The 18,757-nt window shown below is 42.6% G+C and overlaps 1 protein-coding gene across 3 annotated transcripts; it reads right to left on the bottom strand.

Moving 5' to 3' along the window:
- Window positions 1–1,543: 1,543 nt before the first annotated feature.
- Window positions 1,544–6,546, bottom strand: LOC139833007 (transcription initiation factor TFIID subunit 1-like). Of its 3 annotated transcripts, none has more exons than XM_071823036.1 (7): window positions 6,346–6,546; window positions 5,450–5,653; window positions 4,345–4,828; window positions 4,108–4,271; window positions 3,859–3,978; window positions 2,731–2,784; window positions 1,544–2,652 (listed from the first exon to the last, which is right to left on the bottom strand). In XM_071823036.1, the coding sequence occupies exons 1-7, from the start codon at window positions 6,532–6,534 to the stop codon at window positions 1,663–1,665; spliced, it is 2,205 nt and encodes a 734-aa protein (XP_071679137.1). In that variant the 5' UTR covers window positions 6,535–6,546; the 3' UTR covers window positions 1,544–1,662. The 3 variants fall into 3 exon arrangements, with proteins under 3 accessions (XP_071679137.1, XP_071679138.1, XP_071679139.1); XM_071823037.1 differs by having other exon boundaries at window positions 2,731–2,781; XM_071823038.1 differs by having other exon boundaries at window positions 2,731–2,778.
- Window positions 6,547–18,757: the final 12,211 nt, after the last annotated feature.

Genomic DNA, 18,757 nt, shown 5'->3' with positions numbered 1-18,757 from the left:
GAAGGGTGGTGGCGGCGGTTCTGGTCGGGACTTGGGAGGAGAGCGATGTAGGGAAGAAGCTGTGGATTTGCTCTAGGGATGGACCCCCGATTTTGTGAACCAAATCCATCTCATTCAGCTCCACCTGGCTACCCCTTGTCGCCAGGTCTTCGCCGTCACGCATCCAAATCGAGCGCCGCGGCAGCCAGATCGACCTCCAGGGTGGCCGTGTCGGCGTGAAGATCAGCTGATTCCACAGCACAGAGGTGCTAGGCGGCTGAGCCCTGCGGCGCCAGGCCCTAACCGGCGTCAAGTTGGACGGATTCTTTGTTTTCTCCAAGGACGTCGGGGATCTCACGGAGCTGTCGATCTGTGGCAGAATCCGAACCTGGGGAAGATGTTTTATTTCCGTGTGGGAAGAGGGAGTCGAGGGGGCCGTGGTAGGGTCGACGGATGAATTCGACCGTAACACGGTAGGTGGCGCGTAGCCGCGTAGGACTCAGCGCTCGGACCTCGGAGGGCTCCGTTTATGCGGTCATAGCAGGCGGTGTTTCGAATCGTTTTTCTACTTACCGGTGGCACGCCGTGTAATTTTAATAAAAATCAGTGGCAATAAAAAACGGACGAACAAGAAACCTTATTTTCTTTATTATTAGGTATACATCTTCTTGGACTAAACAAGCCTTTGTTGTTTAATACTTCTCTAACCAAAAGTCCCGCCAGTTCCCCGGCGATTCCTAGTAGGTGTTCCTTTGGTTGGAGTATGTCCCGCATGTAGTCGACCTATATACGAAAATGAGATGAGTATGACTATATCAATCTTGATAACGAAATATTGATGATAATAAATGAAGTTGTGAATGTTATTGCTTACTTTAAATTTATTTTTGTTCTGCTTCTAAGTGGTTAACATGCGAATGGACTCGCAAACGTAGTATCCACATAGATTCGTCCCTTGTGGCTGCTGGGGCACGGTACAGGAGTAAATGTTAGCTTCTCTGCCCAGGTAATCTCCTTATGATGATTCTTCAAAGCTTTCCAAGTCCTGCCAGGCAAAAGAATGATTGAATGAGTGGATAATTAATTGATATCTCACGAAAGATAAAGCGCGGCGATGAAGGAAATTACACTTGGAGCAACTTCTGCAAGTCATGGAATCCGTCCACGCCTCTACTCAGTGGGTCTCTTACTTCAACTATTCCCTTATCAGGTTGAATGTCTAGTAGAATCCAGTGGAAGCTGCACATGTTATGCATATACGTCAGGAATTACAGTTAACATCGAGTAAGAAAAATTGAATGTGCATAAAAGATCATTAAGACTCTCACTCGTAGTTGTAAGGAAACAATATTGAATCACTCACGTAAATTGGCATAATTTTCTTAGTTACCTACAGAGAATTTTGCCCAGATTCGTGACAGCAAAGAAATCTGTTTCTGCGCAGTAATCCAAATCTAGTATGAACCTTACTATTCCTTCATCTCTTCACAGAAGCAATACTATTCTGTTGAGACCACATAAATGACTGAGACTCTTTAGTTGAGAAAAAAAAAAAGCTAGGGATAATTCTAGGAGACAGAACATAAAAACGGAGACAAAGCTGGATACCTGGCATTATCAAAGTTTTGGTTACAAGTAATTCTCATCGGAGAAGGGAATCAGCATAAACGGTTTAGGTAAACATTAATAAAACAACGCATACTTCCACCAAACATGAGCGAAAAGAAGTACCTCTCCTCCTCGGCGCCGCTTGGCCGATGGAGCATATTCTGTCATATCAGCTGGAGTACGTCTCTTTGCTGCTCGATTCCTTTCAGGTACCTTTCTGTCATTTCTATACGGCCGGTGATCCAGAACGTCGTCATCTCGAAATTCATGTTTTTTCTTTTTCTTGTTTTTCTTCTTTGCCTTCTGGAGCTCTTCCTCCCTGCTTGCTTCATACATCCTAGCTTCAATTAACCTTTGTTCCTGTCTCTCTCGCTGCTCTTGAAAAGCTCTCCAGGATTCATCATTTCCCATTACTTTGTTTTTTCTATTACCCTCCGAACCCAACCTACCAGAGGAATTCATCTGGCTGGGCTCTCCAGCATACCAATGATCTTCCTCTCTGTTAGCCTTCTCTAAGGTTGATAACTCAGCAATTTTCCTTATCTTTCTGGGCTCCTGGCCACTCCTAATTTCAATAGCTCTTTGCTGGTCTACATGCCCCTTTGGCTGCTTGATAATGACCTTCTTACGAGGTGCATCCTTCTCTGCTTCAGCAGGAGGACGTATTACAACTGATGGCTTAGGAGTATCAGGAGGATAATCTTCAGATTTAATCTTATTGAATATTTTAATCTTGCCCACTTTTCCAGTAGATTTCAAATTTGTACCATCCATTGTACGTTTATCAGAAACCGAAGAACCTGCGACTGACATGCTCCTCTCCAAGAACTTATCAGGTGGCCCACATCTGAATTTTACTGGTTTGATCTTTTCAATGCTTTCTGGTCCCTCAGTTTCAGGAACTTCGGGTGAAACCTTGGCTAGCAACCTCTTGCCTGGTGCCTTTGTTTGAACATGACTCACGACATCAAGAGGATTATGTCTGAAGGAAATGGCATCCATTTCTGAGGTTTCTGGATCCTCCCCATACTTGGGGCACAGTTTGTTGGTCCGCATGTGTCCAAGCTAAGCAATGACAATGTGACATACAAAGTTAGGAAACAATATTTCCAGAGCACGAGTAATTCAATCTACTAAGCCTACCTGACCACAAGCTCCGCATACAAGACTGTCACCCCTCGCTCCCTGCCTCTTCTCCTTAAAATAAAAAAGGCATGCCACATAAGAACCAAGAATGGAAGATAAGATCAGCATTATACTAAATGCTACTCCTATTAAAACAAGTTGACAAGTTCAACCCATGAACCATAGATTTGTCAAGACAAGTCAATTAGTCTACACAGCAACATTCAAACCTAACTTGCAGGTATCTGGCAAAGCAAAGAAACACTTCAGAGCAGCATTAGCGTGAATTGCCACAAGAGCACAAACATGAATTTTGGCACCTCTCTAATTCAGCTAGTTATTGTGATAGTGGACAGAACATCAGTATTATGTCCAACGTATGTGTCGCGTCGGCCGAAACCAGATAGTGTAGGTAATGAGGGTGATTCACACCTTTGAGAGTTGAGAAACCAGATAGTGTAGGAAATGAGGGTGGTTCACCTTTGATAGTTGAGGGACGTAAAGTGATTTTTTTTTGGATTTAAGGGCATTTCTTAGACTTGGGCTAGAGTTGAATGGGGAAACTGACTTCCCCATTGTTTATCATTATTAGCTGTTTTTCTCTCAGGAAATTATCCTGACCTTGAATAGTCAAGATGACAAAGGTTGGGCAGGTTGTAGGGTAAGATAAATATTATTGCATTTATATATTTCAGAAGATGGTAATAATCTCCAGGGCAGACCTAGAACAAAATTGACGCGACTTCAAGAATTAGATTGAATATTTTGAAATCATATGCTTAAATTTGTCTCATGAAGTACTTCTACAATACATAATTTATTAGATTTCATAAAATATTCCAATGTGAATTAGTGAAAAATAATTAGAATTTGGAGACTGTCGATGTCCAAAATGACAAGTATTATGGAACTGGAGTGGGTAATTCAGAAAGACACATGACAGTTTATGCATTCAAATATACTCCCTCCGTTCCTTTTTAATTAACTCAAATTTAGTACAAACTTGTACTAAATCCGAGTCAATTAAAAAAGAACGGAGGGAGTAGTTTCTAGCAACCCAATTAGAAAATACACATGAAATAATCAATGGTCTCCAGCGGAATACAAAGAAACAATACATACATCACAATCATGCTCTGGACTTACCTTAAACCCATCCTTTCCTGGAACAATTTTCTTTTTAACTAAAATGATATCATTTGCATCACCCATCGGCTTAGTTTTAAGTTTTGAGGGTAAAGCACCTTCAGTAAAAGAATATTCAACCTGCATGCAGCCATATAAGTTCTATTAGAGCTTGTTTCTGCTTGTATGGTGACAGATAATGTACCAGCAACAACCAAGTATACAGCAACCAAGATTAGGCTCATAAACTTAGATATGAATTTCTGAGACCTCTTTCGCTCCTCTTGGCGTGCTCTCCTTTGGAGTTGATGCACTACCATAGCCAGACGATTTACCCTGCTTCGTTTTATTTGCACCCTGATTATTATACATAGAGGTGCCATAATTTGCCATTCCCGCAGGTTGCTTCTTCCTCTTTGTGTCATTACCACTCTCTGCAAAACAAAAGTACATTAATCATAACTACTAAAGTTGGTCTTTGGAAAGCAACAACTATGAATTAACCACCTTCAAGCAATTTTTTTACTAAAGCAGCTTCTGCTTGATCATCTTGAATTTCTTCGTTAGATAGTGCTTGAGTAGGGCACCTTCTCATTTTAAGCCCTCTTGTTCCATCTGCTTTATCACTCCTCAGGTCTGCAGTACCAACATCCTCATCGTCAAATTCTTCAGCATCTAGCAAGTTTTCAAGATCCCCAGCAAATGAGTCCAGATCACTGTTGGCTTCTGTATCACTGGCATTGTCATCACCGTCCATAGCTGAGAGTGACTGAACTTGTCTGTCCCAAATTTCCTGACATTTCTCTTTAGTTTGCTGTTGAAGCTGCAGAAAAGACATCCTTTGTCCACGTGCAAACTTACTAACTGGAATTTCATCAATAGTAATTCCTGACGCTGCTTGCTCACTTGAAAGCTTCCTCACCATAGCAATACGATGCCACCTTGTTAATTTATCAATTTGTTCGTCTGGAACGCCAAATTTGAGAAGCAACTGTTTACAGCAATATCAATGGCAAGTATTAGTAAATACAAAGTCTAAAAAGATATGAATACGGCAAATTTCCTTCCAGTCAAATCACAACGTGGGTAGGTTGTATTCTTTATTTGTTATAGCCAATGGAATTTTGGAAAATAAAAATATATGAAGGAAATTATTCCATTTTTTACAGGTATGGCATATAACTTTCTTAATAAACCAGTCAATAAAATGAGCATCTGAAAGACTATCAATGCACATATATATCATAAGTGTTCTCAGTGAAGCCTGTTCTATGATCCTATGTCATGTCAAGCTTGGAACCCCAGGGCATAAACCAGTCAAGATTGCAATACTGCTTTCTTCATGAAAATGTACGTGTGAAGCCTCTTTATAAATAGCTGGCCTTAATGATCGAATCTAAGAAATCTTGTAACTAAGGAATATCTCATCTCTAGTTGTCTTAAGGCCCAAGCTAAGTGATAGCTTTCTTATAAAGATAATTTCCTAGGTAAAAAAAAAGTATCGGGGGGATTATATCCCTTAAGTTGAGCTGGCCAGGGCCTAGCATGTCGGTTGTCAGTTACTGACCCACATGAAAGTATAGTACTGCTAAATCATCAGGCTTGATGGTACCTCTCGGGCTGCATCCATGCTCAACCTGCGGAGATCAGCATCTGTTCCCGTAACGGTGGTACCTTTGGCTGCAGCAGACTTTTTCTTATGACTTGAATTAGCAACAGGTGCTTTTGGAGTTACTCGCACGTAGCTAAATCCTAAACCACGGCCAGATGGATCACCAACACCAGTAATTTCTAGTCTTTCTATATTTTCTCTGTCCTGCATACACCCAAGAAAATCAGATTAGGACAATAGACAAGGAGCATTAACAACATACTTTACTTTATTATTTAAAAGGGCATTTAAAACATAACACAGCATGAAGCTGCGACGCCCCCCCCCCCCCCCCCCTGACGCTCAACCTCACTGGGAGAGGACTAATCCTCCATCACACTCTCTACTAATTTCTCTACTTTATGTGTCACCTCAATTCTCTACCCCTCCTTGCTTCACTGGTTCTCTCTTCCCTCCATCACCATATGTGACACTTGAAGCAGACACATTTAGTTTGTCTCGACGCACACAAAATACATTCCACAACCACCTCTCTCTGCAGATCTGCAGTGTTTGATCATAACTGTTGCATCAGTCCAAACAGGACCAAAAAGAGCACCCCGAAGTATATACAATGGAGTACCATTCAAGAATCAGCCACTTCTTCACATACAATTTCCACCTTGCGAGTCTTTTCATGTTCTTACATGGTTGTAGAGTTCATTCTCTCCCAATGACTCAATGTTAATTCAGCAAATAATAATAGACGAAGTTTATACATCGTCTTTCTAGAACACATTACTATCAATTCTGTCGTTAGCACCTAGTGGTTTTACTTCCAAAACCTATTACTAAAATGGCAAAAGAAGTTGTTCTGGCACACTAAATACATGGATAATATACATTGAGTGAAGTACCTGATTAGTACAAGCAACAAAATTGCTGGTAAGGTTCCAGCTAGTGATTTGCAATTCCCTCTCAATATGTGCTGCCGCAGCAAGCTCAATTGCTTCATCAGGAAGCTGATTCATTGCGGAAGCAAGTCCCGCAGGCTGAGTAAGCTTTTTAATTCCCAAGCGATGGAGACGATGCTGACCAGCTTGCATACTCTCATGACAGCACACCTGAAGGAGGGAAAATTTCAGCTGCCATGAACTCAATACAAGACATGGCACTTCTTCCAGAATGAATATTTACCATTATTAAACGTTTAAACTACAGAAATAAAGGTTGGCAATTTGACATTCACAAGATAAAAAAAAATAGCAGCACACCGAGAGCTTCAACATCTATTTGTCAGGAGTGTATCAACTTGTTGTGAACTTTCTAATCATGCAAGTTCTTTCAACCATCCGATATGAGCTCAAGCTTTTGGTGTATCGAAGAATTAAGGTACAAAAAAACTCCACTATTTTGTGTTGCAAAGTGTTTGCTAAAGGCATGTTTGCTTGTACTGTGGTAATCACCGGCAAGTAGCGAATAATGATAAACCAAAGTTCCTTGAACTGGTTCAGTTGTACTCTCAGCAAACATGAGTTTTAGTGTGGCAGGTCCCTGAATTTACATAAGTGCGCCAATTAGGTGTATCAGTCGATTGCTATAATGAAAAATACTGTGGCAGCCATAGTTGGTCCACAAACTTAATTCTGCCAATAGGCCCTAGCATTATTATTTGTCAGTCATTTAACTGAAACGGCGATAGCTGTCGTGAGAAAATAAGGAAGTTCAAGGAATCAACAGATTAGATTCAATTTTAAAGATGTAAAGTGACATCTTAGATAGTTCAGTTGATCACAGGCCTTGATTCCCTATTGACAGATTCAGGATAACAGTTCTAACTTTAGAAGTAATCAGGGATATATCATGGCTATCCAATTTTGCCTAAGGGCATCTCCAGTGCTCCAAGATGGTCGGTGCACATAGGTAGATTTCTTACCACGTTAGACATACTACCTCAAAGCTAAGTGCCGGTGCTCGGTTAAAAGCTGATTCTTGCACGAGTCCTTGTCAGTTTGTATTAGAAGGTTAGATGCTTAAGTAGTTAAATGGGTGACCAGTGATGTGCTTCTAAGCACCTTTGTGAGCACAAGCTTTTGCACCTGAGATACTCTAAGAGCAAAATGTGCTGGCTTCTCAACCACATCATCACATATTCCAGCCCCTGGATCTGATGAAACAAATTGTGGAGATCTTTGCCTACTAAAGAGTACAGTCCGGAAAGGTTGGTTGCTAATCTAGCCGTTAATCTAGAAGAAAACATGTCCAACCAGATGAAATACATAATAAGAGTGATTTTTTCTACGGTCCTGTTCCTTCATCTCTTCAGAGAAGCAATACTATTCTGTTGAGATCCCATAAATGAATGAGACTCTTTAGTTGAGAAAAAAAAGCTAGGGCTAATTCTAGGAGACACAACATAAAAACGGAGACAAAGCTGGATACCTGGCATTATCAAAGTTTTGGTTACAAGTAATTCTCATCGGAGAAGGGAATCAGCATAAACGGTTTAGGTAAACATTAATAAAACAACGCATACTTCCACCAAACATGAGCGAAAAGAAGTACCTCTCCTCCTCGGCGCCGCTTGGCCGATGGAGCATATTCTGTCATATCCGTCTCTTTGCTGCTCGATTCCTTTCAGGTACCTTTCTGTCATTTCTATACGGCCGGTGATCCAGAACGTCGTCATCTCGAAATTCATGTTTTTTTCTTTTTCTTGTTTTTCTTCTTTGCCTTCTGGAGCTCTTCCTCCCTGCTTGCTTCATACATCCTAGCTTCAATTAACCTCTGTTCCTGTCTCTCTCGCTGCTCTTGAAAAGCTCTCCAGGATTCATCATTTCCCATTACTTTGTTTTTTCTATTACCCTCCGAACCCAACCTACCAGAGGAATTCATCTGGCTGGGCTCTCCAGCATACCAATGATCTTCCTCTCTGTTAGCCTTCTCTAAGGTTGATAACTCAGCAATTTTCCTTATCTTTCTGGGCTCCTGGCCACTCCTAATTTCAATAGCTCTTTGCTGGTCTACATGCCCCTTTGGCTGCTTGATAATGACCTTCTTACGAGGTGCATCCTTCTCTGCTTCAGCAGGAGGACGTATTACAACTGACTAGATTTAAACGTGCGCCTTGGCGCATGATCCCGTGAAATTCGAATTGAACCACAACATGTTTAGCGGCGGTGAACATTATTGTAGATAATGTTATATAGCAGGCTAAGAGAACAACCAAGTCCTTCTACCAAAACTCTTAGATTTTGGGTCGCATCTATGCAAAGTCATAACTGTAGCGTTACCCTCTCGTTTAGGGTTTCTGGCTCCGGCGGCGGCGATCCTTTTCGCTGCCCCGTGAGATCACGTTTTTTCTGAGTCCTGATCGGTTTCCACCATCGCTGGTTCCACTTTTTTATTCCCTGATCCTAGTCATCTCTGCTGTTCGTTTCCTGTCTGGTTTTCTTGCCGTCAAGAGGAGTTCAGATTGTGACTTGCGAAGCTGTTTCGTGATGGCGGGCAAAGAACTTGCTGGTTCGCCTGGTATGGCGGCTGGAGGAGACGGGGAGATTGACGACATGCTCAGCCACCTAGAACTCAACGACGACGAGCTCGACGACGTGGTGATCGGAGCTGAGAAGGCCAAGGTGTACCAAGATGCAGCCCGCTGGCTTGCCATTGGGAAGGTCCTTACAAACCGCACTTTCAGTGCTGAATCTCTGTTCGAGAAGATGAAGGGGATTTGGAATCTCTCGCGAGAACCAGATTGCCGTGAGGCGGGAGAGAACCTGTTTATTTTCCAGATGCATTGTCTCGGTGATTGGAAAAAGGTTGTTCATCAGGGACCATGGATTTTTCGTGGCTTTGGACTACTCGTGGAGGATTACGATGGGCTGAGCGCCCCTGAAAAGTTTGTGTTCAACGGCATGTACGTTTGGGCTCAGATTCACGGTATACCGGAGCTATACCGGAAGCTTGAAATCGTTGATGATCTTGCCCGCAAAATTGGGAAGGTAAAGGAAGTTCAGCTAGCCCCAAAACTGTTCTTTGAAGGCAACTATGTGCGTGTTCGGGTTCGAATTAACATTGAAAAGGCTCTGATGAGGTTTGTCTCTCTTACAATCCCGGAGGGAAAGAAGAGGCTAATGGTGAAATACGAGAAGCTACCATTTTTCTGCAAACGGTGTGGACTCCTTGGGCATGATCATGAGGAGTGTGGTGATGGCGTATGGGAAGAAAAACAGCTGCAGTGGGGCTCTTGGATGTTGGCTACTCGACGTGCAAACCAGCCGAACCCAGATCCTCGTCGTTTTACACCGAACGCTCCATCTCGTGGAGGTTTTTCTGGTAGGGGAGGAGCGACTACTGGCTTTGCCAGGAAACGGTCTTCTGAAGAGGCCTCTCTTGATGATACTACTGATCTGACTGATACAGGTTCCAGTCCTATGAAGACCATACCTTCTGATTTGGAAACCGAGGAAAAGACAGTAGGGAAGGAAGCCACTGCCGGTATTAGTAGGAAGCTGGATATGAATTCAGTTGAAATCACTATGGAAGATGGAACTAAGGAGTCTGGTACGCGAAATACAGACACGCTACAGCCCGAGACAGCGCCTCCACCACCCCCTGTATATGTCGACCCTCGTGATCGAGCGAAGATGAGGAAGACGGGAGAACTCACAAATAATTTGGCAACATCGGCGGCCTCCGTGGAGGAGGACCGCCGGGCCCAATGACGACATTATGCTGGAACGGTCGCGGAGTGGGGCAACCTGCGACCGTTCAAGAACTCGTCTGTCTCGTACAGACGTACAAGCCATGTCTAGTCTTTCTCTGCGAGACCAGACAAAGTAAGGAGCGAGTGGAGAATTTACGTTTCAGAATCGGAATGAAAGAATGTTTTCAGGTGAAGGGGACTGGGAAAGGAGGCGGCATAGCACTTTACTGGACGGAGGACGTTATTGTTGATCTCCTTTCCTTTAGTAACCATCATATTGATGTCCATATTAGTGGTGGCCCCTATGATCATATGTGGAGAGGGACTTTTATTTATGGAGAGCCGAAGGCTAGTGATCGCCATCATATGTGGACAAAGCTGCGGCAAATAAAGGATCGCTCCGACAAACCTTGGCTTATGTTGGGTGATTTTAATGAAGCAATGTGGCAGGAGGAGCATTTCTCCCAAACAACACGATCGGAGAGGCTTATGATGGACTTTAGGGAGGTTTTATCACACTGTGATCTTCATGACATTGGCTTCATTGGTACGCCTTGGACTTTCGACAATAAGCAGCGTGGGGAACGTAATGTAAAAGTCCGGCTAGACCGAGCTGTGGCCTCACCGGCGTGGTCCTCCCTATTCCCGGAACACCGGCTTCGACACCTAACGTCCTCCCGGTCAGACCATTGCCCGATCCTTCTCGCCGTTGATGCTTCCACCAATTGTCTGCCGAGTATTCCATGTCGGAGATATGAAGTAGTCTGGGAACGGGAGCCATCTCTTTCCGCTGCGGTCGAGGAAGCGTGGTCTCGGAGAATACCGGGACAGGATCTGGGTGATGTGGCTGCCGCTCTTCGCTCTGTCATGGACAATCTACATAGGTGGAAACGAACTCATTTTAAGTCTGTACCTAAGGAAATTCAGAAGAAGCGTGAGGAGTTGGAGCGTGTTCGCCAACTAACAGATGATGCTAGTGTTGCTGCACGTATTGGATTAGAGAAAGAGATGGATGAACTCCTTTATAGGGAGGAAATTATGTGGATGCAGCGTTCCAGAGTTGCATGGTTACGTGAGGGAGACCGAAACACAAAGTACTTTCACAGGCGGGCCTCATGGCGCAGAAGGAAGAATAGAGTTAGACGCCTGAAGCGGGAAGATGGCACATGGACCTCGGATGAGGTCGAGATGGGTAACCTTGCCACGGGGTTTTTCCAGTCTTTATACTCGCAGGAGGAAAACATCAACCCAAGTATCATCACTGACTGTATGCAGACGTGCGTGGACGATGATATGAACATCAAGCTCGGTGCTCCGTTTACTGAAAAGGAAATCAGCGATGCCCTTTTCCAAATAGGGCCTCTAAAAGCCCCAGGACCTGACGGTTTTCCGGCCCGCTTTTTGCAGAGGAATTGGGACCTTCTCAAGGATGAGGTTGTACTAGCGGTTCAATGCTTCTTTGCAACTGGAACTATGCCCGAAGGAGTAAATGATACTGTTATTGTTCTAATTCCGAAGAAAAATGACCCGGAGGCCCTAAGAGATTTTAGACCTATTAGTCTCAGGCAACGTCATTTTCAAGGTAGTTTCGAAGTGTCTTGTTAACCGGCTTAGGCCACTACTCCAAGATATTATCTCGCCAACTCAGAGTGCTTTTATCCCTGGGCGCCTTATTACGGACAATGCATTAATGGCGTTTGAGTGCATCCACTCTATACAGACGGGTTCGGCAGCCCGTAGGAATTTCTGTGCGTACAAATTGGATATGGCCAAAGCGTATGATCGCGTGGACTGGAGGTTTTTGGAAGGGGTTTTAGCGAAATTGGGCTTTCATAGTCAATGGATACGGTGGGTAATGGAGTGTGTTACCACCGTGCGATACACTATTCGCTTTAACGGACATATGTTGGACTCCTTCACCCCAACTCGTGGTATACGTCAAGGTGATCCTCTTTCACCGTACCTTTTCCTATTTGTTGCTGATGGTTTATCCTGTCTCATTCGGAAGGAGATTGAGAGCAATTCTCTTCGGGAGTTGCATATTTGTCGGAGGGCACCCGGAATATCCCACCTGTTATTTGCGGATGACAGTCTCCTCTTCTTTGAGGGTTCTGTAGAACAAGCTACAGTGATCAAATCCATATTGGACCGTTATGAGCAAGGTACTGGCCAACTTGTAAGCTTGGGGAAGTGTTCGATTATGTTTGGCGATCAATGTACAGCGGCAGTACAAGCTGAACTAAAGAATATCTTGCAATATGATACTAATTGTTTTGAGGAAAAGTACTTGGGCCTACCGGTACCTGAAGGAAGACTGAAGAAGGGAAAGTTTGTCTCAACAAAAGGAAAATTTGCCAAACACGCGAGCGATTGGTCTGAGAAATATATGTCCTCGGGGGCAAAAGAAATTTTAATCAAGGCTATACTTCAGTCTATCTCGACATATGCTATGGGTGTATTCAAATTCCCATTGGGACTCGTCGATGATCTTGAGCAAATCATACGCAACTTCTGGTGGGGAGATGAACAGAATAAAAAGAAGCTACATTGGCTAGCTTGGGATAAAATCACACGTCCTAAAGCGAAGGGAGGCACAGGATTCCGAGATCTACGTGTCTTTAACCAGGCCCTTCTGGCACGTCAAGCCTGGCGACTTTTACAATTTCCTGATAGTTTGTGTGCTCGACTCCTGAAAGCTCGCTACTATCCTTCGGGCCATCTTATTGACACAGCTTTTATCCAGAATCAGTCTCAGACGTGGCAGGGTATAGTTCATGGTCTGGATTTACTGAAAAGAGGAATTATATGGAGGATTGGTACAGGCTATAATGTGAAGATCTTTCGTGACAATTGGCTTCCTAGACCCGGTGCTCTGAAAGTTGATGGAAGGAGAGGACATTCGCGGAAGAAGTGGGTAGCTGATCTTATTGATCATGAATCCAGAACGTGGAATGAAGCTATTGTTCGTGATTGTGTGTGGCCCCATGATGCAAATACCATCTTAAATATTAAATTGCCATCTCGTGCAACGGAGGATTTTATTGCCTGGAGTGGCGAAAGTAACGGAGCTTTTAGCGTCCGTTCAGCGTATAGAATCGGCATGCAAGAGTCGTGGCAGCGACTGAATCAGGGCCAATCTAGTTCAGAACCAGACGGCGATCGGAGGATTTGGGGTCTCGTGTGGAAGGCAAAGGTCCCACAGAAGATGCGTGTCTTTGCTTGGCGGACTGCGACAGACTCTCTAGGTGTACTCACGGGACTTCACCGTAGAATAAGTTCGGTTAGCCCAATCTGCTCTATATGTGGGCAAGAGGAGGAGGATGCACACCATGCCCTTGTCCGCTGTACCCTGGCGCGTGCTTTGCGAGATGAGCTGCGTGCACACTGGTCCCTCCCTACAGAATCTATTTTCATGAACAATTGCAAGGACTGGTTTTTTCAGCTTCTAGGCTCGACCACTTTCGAGGTACAAGCGAAGATTATTTATTTGTTATGGAGATCCTGGCATCACCGCAACAATGTAGTCCATGGTGACGGGAAGGCTTCGATTTCGTCCTCGGTTCAATTCTTGGTGAACTATCAACAATCCTATGCGGCAGTGACTAATGGGAACAATACCACCTTGGATGTATGCTCCTCTTGGACTCCTCCGGGCGACGGCAAAATAAAGGCCAATGTTGATGCTGGTTGGGACTCAGTGTCGAAGCACGCTGGACTGGGGATCATCATTCGTGATCAGCTGGGGCAAGTGATATTAACGGAATGGAAATTTATTCCTTTTTGCAATAGCGCTGAGGAAGCGGAAGTGCTGGCTTGTCTTGAAGGAATTCGGCATTTGATCAATCTACAGAGGTGGCCAGCGATCTTGGAGTCTGATTGTCTCCGTGCTGTGATGTCGATATCGTCTGAGTCCGTGGAACAATCTCCAAGCTGGGCACTAATTCTAGAGGCACGGGAACTTCTGAAGATCTTTCGAGACATCGTCGTCTCAAAGGTGGACCGTGTGTGCAATGGCGTTGCTCATGTCTTGGCGCAAGTAGGAAAATCAGGTGTTAGTGCTATTTTATGTGACTCTGTTCCCGACTGCGTTCGGGACCTGGTTTTTCTAGATTGTAAGAACACTCTGTAATCCTTGGGCAGCAGGTTTTCTTTCGCACTCTTTTCCTTACCAGGGTACCTGAGGGGACTGGAAGGTTTTTAATGAGGCGGCCTGCTGCATCTTATAATATATGTGTTCTTATGTCAAAAAAAAGATTTTGGGTCGCATCTTGTCTGCTGTCTTTTGTATTGGTAAACGGATAATAAAACACTATGTTAGGTATCCATCTAAATCAATGATATGTAGCCTACATTATAGATATGTCTTGCAATACACACTGATGAATTAGTAAACAAAATACTCTGACATACATATGCTTCGGTCTTTGTCGAGGCTTTTCAGAGGTTCCACGGCACGAGGTGCAGCCCACATGGCCACATGTAGGTAGCTAATTATAGCAACAACTTGTCTAGATGATTCGAGGTAAAGACGAGCAAATTTTTTTTGAGTAATCGAGGAAAGAAAAATAGTGCGAGTTGTTCGTGGCGGTCAGCTACGGGTCACCAGGCAACATCATCTCTACTCGATCGTTCATGGACGCCGGTGCCGCCACTGCGACGGTGCCAAAATCAGATTCTCTGCAGCTACCTCGCGATGCATTTTGCAGGCGAGGCCGGTATCCGAGCTGGGGCGAAGCAGCTCTTCAGCAGGAAGATAGGGAAGCACGGAACTACGTCCCCTTGAGGTTGAGCAAGAGCAATGATTCTATTTGTTGGATCGCTTGCAAAGATTTGGTGAAAATTGTTGTGCTGAAAAAATCAAAGTGATAAAGTCAGAGGGTTCTCCCTTTGACACAACCAGCTATAACACTTCGAAACTTGCAGTCAGTTTGCTCATTCAGGTCAAATTGTTCATTGCTATCATAACAGGTCAAATTGGTAGTTTGAAAACCCGGACCACAACCGTCAGAAACTATTTCATTCAGCTGAGCTGTACCGTAGGCATGTCATCACATATAGTTTCAGTAGCAACGGAAAGTAGCATAAAAACAGGAAGCAAAAAAGCTATCTTTTTATACGTCTGTCCATCCTAAACAAGCAAGACAATACATATCACACATTAGACATTCCGAGCCAAATTAGACAATACTCACTGAAGACAACAAGAGAGGTAGATTAAAGACAATACAGCCACCAAAAACCTGAACATAAGATATACAGAAAGACAACAAACAATTAGAAACGGACATCATACATCTAGATTCAAAGTATACACTTATTATTAATTTATGCCTTCATTGGTGATGCGAATACTGATGAAAGAAACACAAGAATTTGTGAAATCTCATCGCTCCTGACCTATTATTAAAGGATGCCTTCATTGGTGATGCGAATACTGATGAATGAAACACAAGTATTAAAGTCCAGTATATATAGATTGAACTTCTTCAACTTGTACCACTCAGAATTGCCGAATGTATAGATAGACCTATTGTTGACCACAATATGCAGGTACTTGCACTGAAGAAAAATCGGCGATCAAACCCCACTGAAACCAACCTCCAGTTCAGCCTATTGTTGTTCTTTGTCCACGGCTCGTTCGATAAAGAAGACCTGATATTGATTCCCTCAGCTACCTAAAAAGATAGGCAATGGCCACTGAACATTATTTCAGCTATAATTATAAGAAAGAAAGAAATATATTGTAACTATTGCATGACTTTGTTTTAATCTGTTTTTAGGTGGATACATGATCAAACTTCAAACCACTGATCTTTGCATGTTATTTCCCGCAGCCATATAATAGAAAAGAAACGCAGGAAGCAATACTAAAGAAGAACCATGAGCTAAGCAACTACGTAAACACTACAGAACAGTATACATGTTTCCAAATTGGATTCATATAACTGGGCAATCATCCAATAAGATTGGAAATTAGCTTTTCTGACCAAGTAGTACCTTAGGCCACCAGCTAAACAGATGAACTACACTACAAACTAAATGACTTCTCAGATTAGTTTCTTGCAACAAAGAATTGGGGCAAGCACGAGGTAGTTGACCCCCTTTACACAAACAACCCAGTAGGTCAGTGTGCAAACAGGAAACATTTGATTTATATGCACAAAATAACCAATTATGACGCACTTGCCCTTCTATGAAGCTCAGTGATATGACAGAGAGAGCATTTACCTAATAAAAGATGAAAACTTGCACCTAAATCAAATATCTCATCACCACTGCCTAACATAACCTTTAGATTATACAGAAGTAATGCACGTGAGTGTTCATCCGTCCTTATTATTATATGAAAGATATAGTTCATAAGAAAAATAGAAAGCAACTTGTGATAGCAAGTAAATGGTTATACGAAAAAGGAGTACAAATTCTTAGAAAACAAGTGTGTGCCGCAATACGAAAGAGGTAGACATTTGTGGTGAAGGAAATTTACCTTTTCAGTTTTTGCATGCTCAATGTGATTCCCCCAGTTGCTTTTGTTCTCTGAGAATCCGTACCTATCACTTGAATTGGTAATGCAGAAAGTTAACATCAGCAGGAAGAAGGTATCATTCTGAAGATTTTATCGCTAATCTAATATACTATAAATCTGTTCACCATGGATTATTCAATTGAGATATAGAAATTTGTCTCCAATCTACATAATTTTTTTTTTCTAATCACATGAATTCTTGAATCAATAGGCATGCCACCATTGTGTAAGCACCACCAAATGACAAGCCAAGTTAAATACATTGTATATAAGAAAATAAGAATTCCGGATATCAACCTGTTGTTGCCATGTGAGTTATGAAGAAACGGCAAGCATGATGTAAGGGTATGAATGCATCATAACACCTTAAATGGTGCTACTACGAAGAAAATCCAGGAAACTCGTAAAAAACTACAGTACCATTCAGAAAATAGAGTAGAAAACAAAAGCCTCATTTTGAAATAAAAGAAGTCAGTATAGATGTACGGTTTGTAAACAAAATGATTACTTTATTTCTCTGGATTATTTGATTTTTTTGTAGGTAGTAGAACAAATGCAACAGCAGGAAAAATCAAATATTTGAGCTTGCATAGTTTTTTAAGGAAGAGGTATACTGCTTTACTGAAGATGGTCATAGCAGCTTTCTTTTTCAAATTTAGACTTTGCGCTGCTTTCCTAACTGTCTCTCGTATCCATCAACGGATACAATTTCTTCATTTACAATCTGCGATGTACTAAACAGGGTAAGAACACCACTTACACGGAATAGGCCATCAACTTTGCTAAACTAATGCATATCTGGAATACAACTTAAATTATGCAGAGTATGTTAAATGAAAAGCACCATAAAATGTACCACCTCTGCAAATAACTGGCTTCATATGTCAGCATGGGCAGCATCGACAACTACTTGAGGAATGCAAAGACGCACTTGGAATACCACAAAAGCTTTTGTTTCATCCTTGCTCCATTGTCCGTCAGCTACAAACTACTGAAAGCTGCTGTCTTAAACACAATAGCTAATAAGGACCTATGCTGTAAATATAATGGTGCAATAAAAAGTAAGTGTCTACTTCATTCCTCTGGCTAGCAAGTTCAGCATCCCGCTACCCACTGCGCTAATATCCACTCGTAAAATAGCATAAGTAATAGTCATAACAACAGGACACAGTACATGCCAAAAGAAAAGATACATCAAGAATGCCTAATAATTCAAGTGTTATTGCCTAATCATAAACAAAGGAGCATATATTATGGAAAGTGGAATTAGGCCATCTAATAATTTTTTAAAGGAAACGGCATGGAGTGGGATCCGCTAATCTTTTTAAGGGTAATAGCCTGAACTAATATTTTAAGCATAGTGCCCTGAGCTTGAACGGGCATCTGCTACTTCCACAGGCAGAGGAGGACAAAATTCCAGCTCATGTGGATCCCCACCGGCCGCTCCTCCTCGCGGCGGCACATCCAAACATAAAAAAGGCATTCAAGCACATGGATATTGGATATGAGCAATAAGACCAGATTGGATAAAAGTACCCAAAGTACAATGAAGTTGCATGAAATATGTACGTTTTCAATGGTTATGTATGGATGGATGTCGAACCATATGATCCAGAAATACTATAACCAGCAAGAAAAATCATTAGACCGGGGCACCTGAACCAAAATACATTGGAGACCAAACAATAAGAAGTTCCATCTTCTTCCTCCAAAATACACCTGGAAAAGTTGTCCAAGAATAAAATCAGATGGAAATGAACAATAAACAATGTACCTAAATGGAAAAGAAATTGTTTCGTGGTAGAGAGCGAAACCCGGATAGAATTTCCAGCAAAACCAAGATAGAATTCAGTGTGTAGCATCACCTTATTTCTTGTCCATCTCTGCCAGCAATCGCACATAACAAGCATATCCAATAGTTGGTGACCATGATACTCTACATCGAGTCCAACCTAGGGAATAAAGATATAGATTCAAGGAAAAGGTAGAAACTCAAGGATCCAAACCATTGTGATCTCTATAGCTTGGAGGTCATGTAAAATGCTCAGCCTGCTAGCTTATGGTTCAGTTCATGTCCTTTTTTAGCAGTTATATAAAC

The sequence above is a fragment of the Lolium perenne genome, chromosome 7 (assembly GCF_019359855.2).
Source record: "Lolium perenne isolate Kyuss_39 chromosome 7, Kyuss_2.0, whole genome shotgun sequence".
NCBI lineage: Eukaryota > Viridiplantae > Streptophyta > Magnoliopsida > Poales > Poaceae > Lolium > Lolium perenne.
This window is presented reverse-complemented; position numbering and strand designations above follow the sequence as displayed.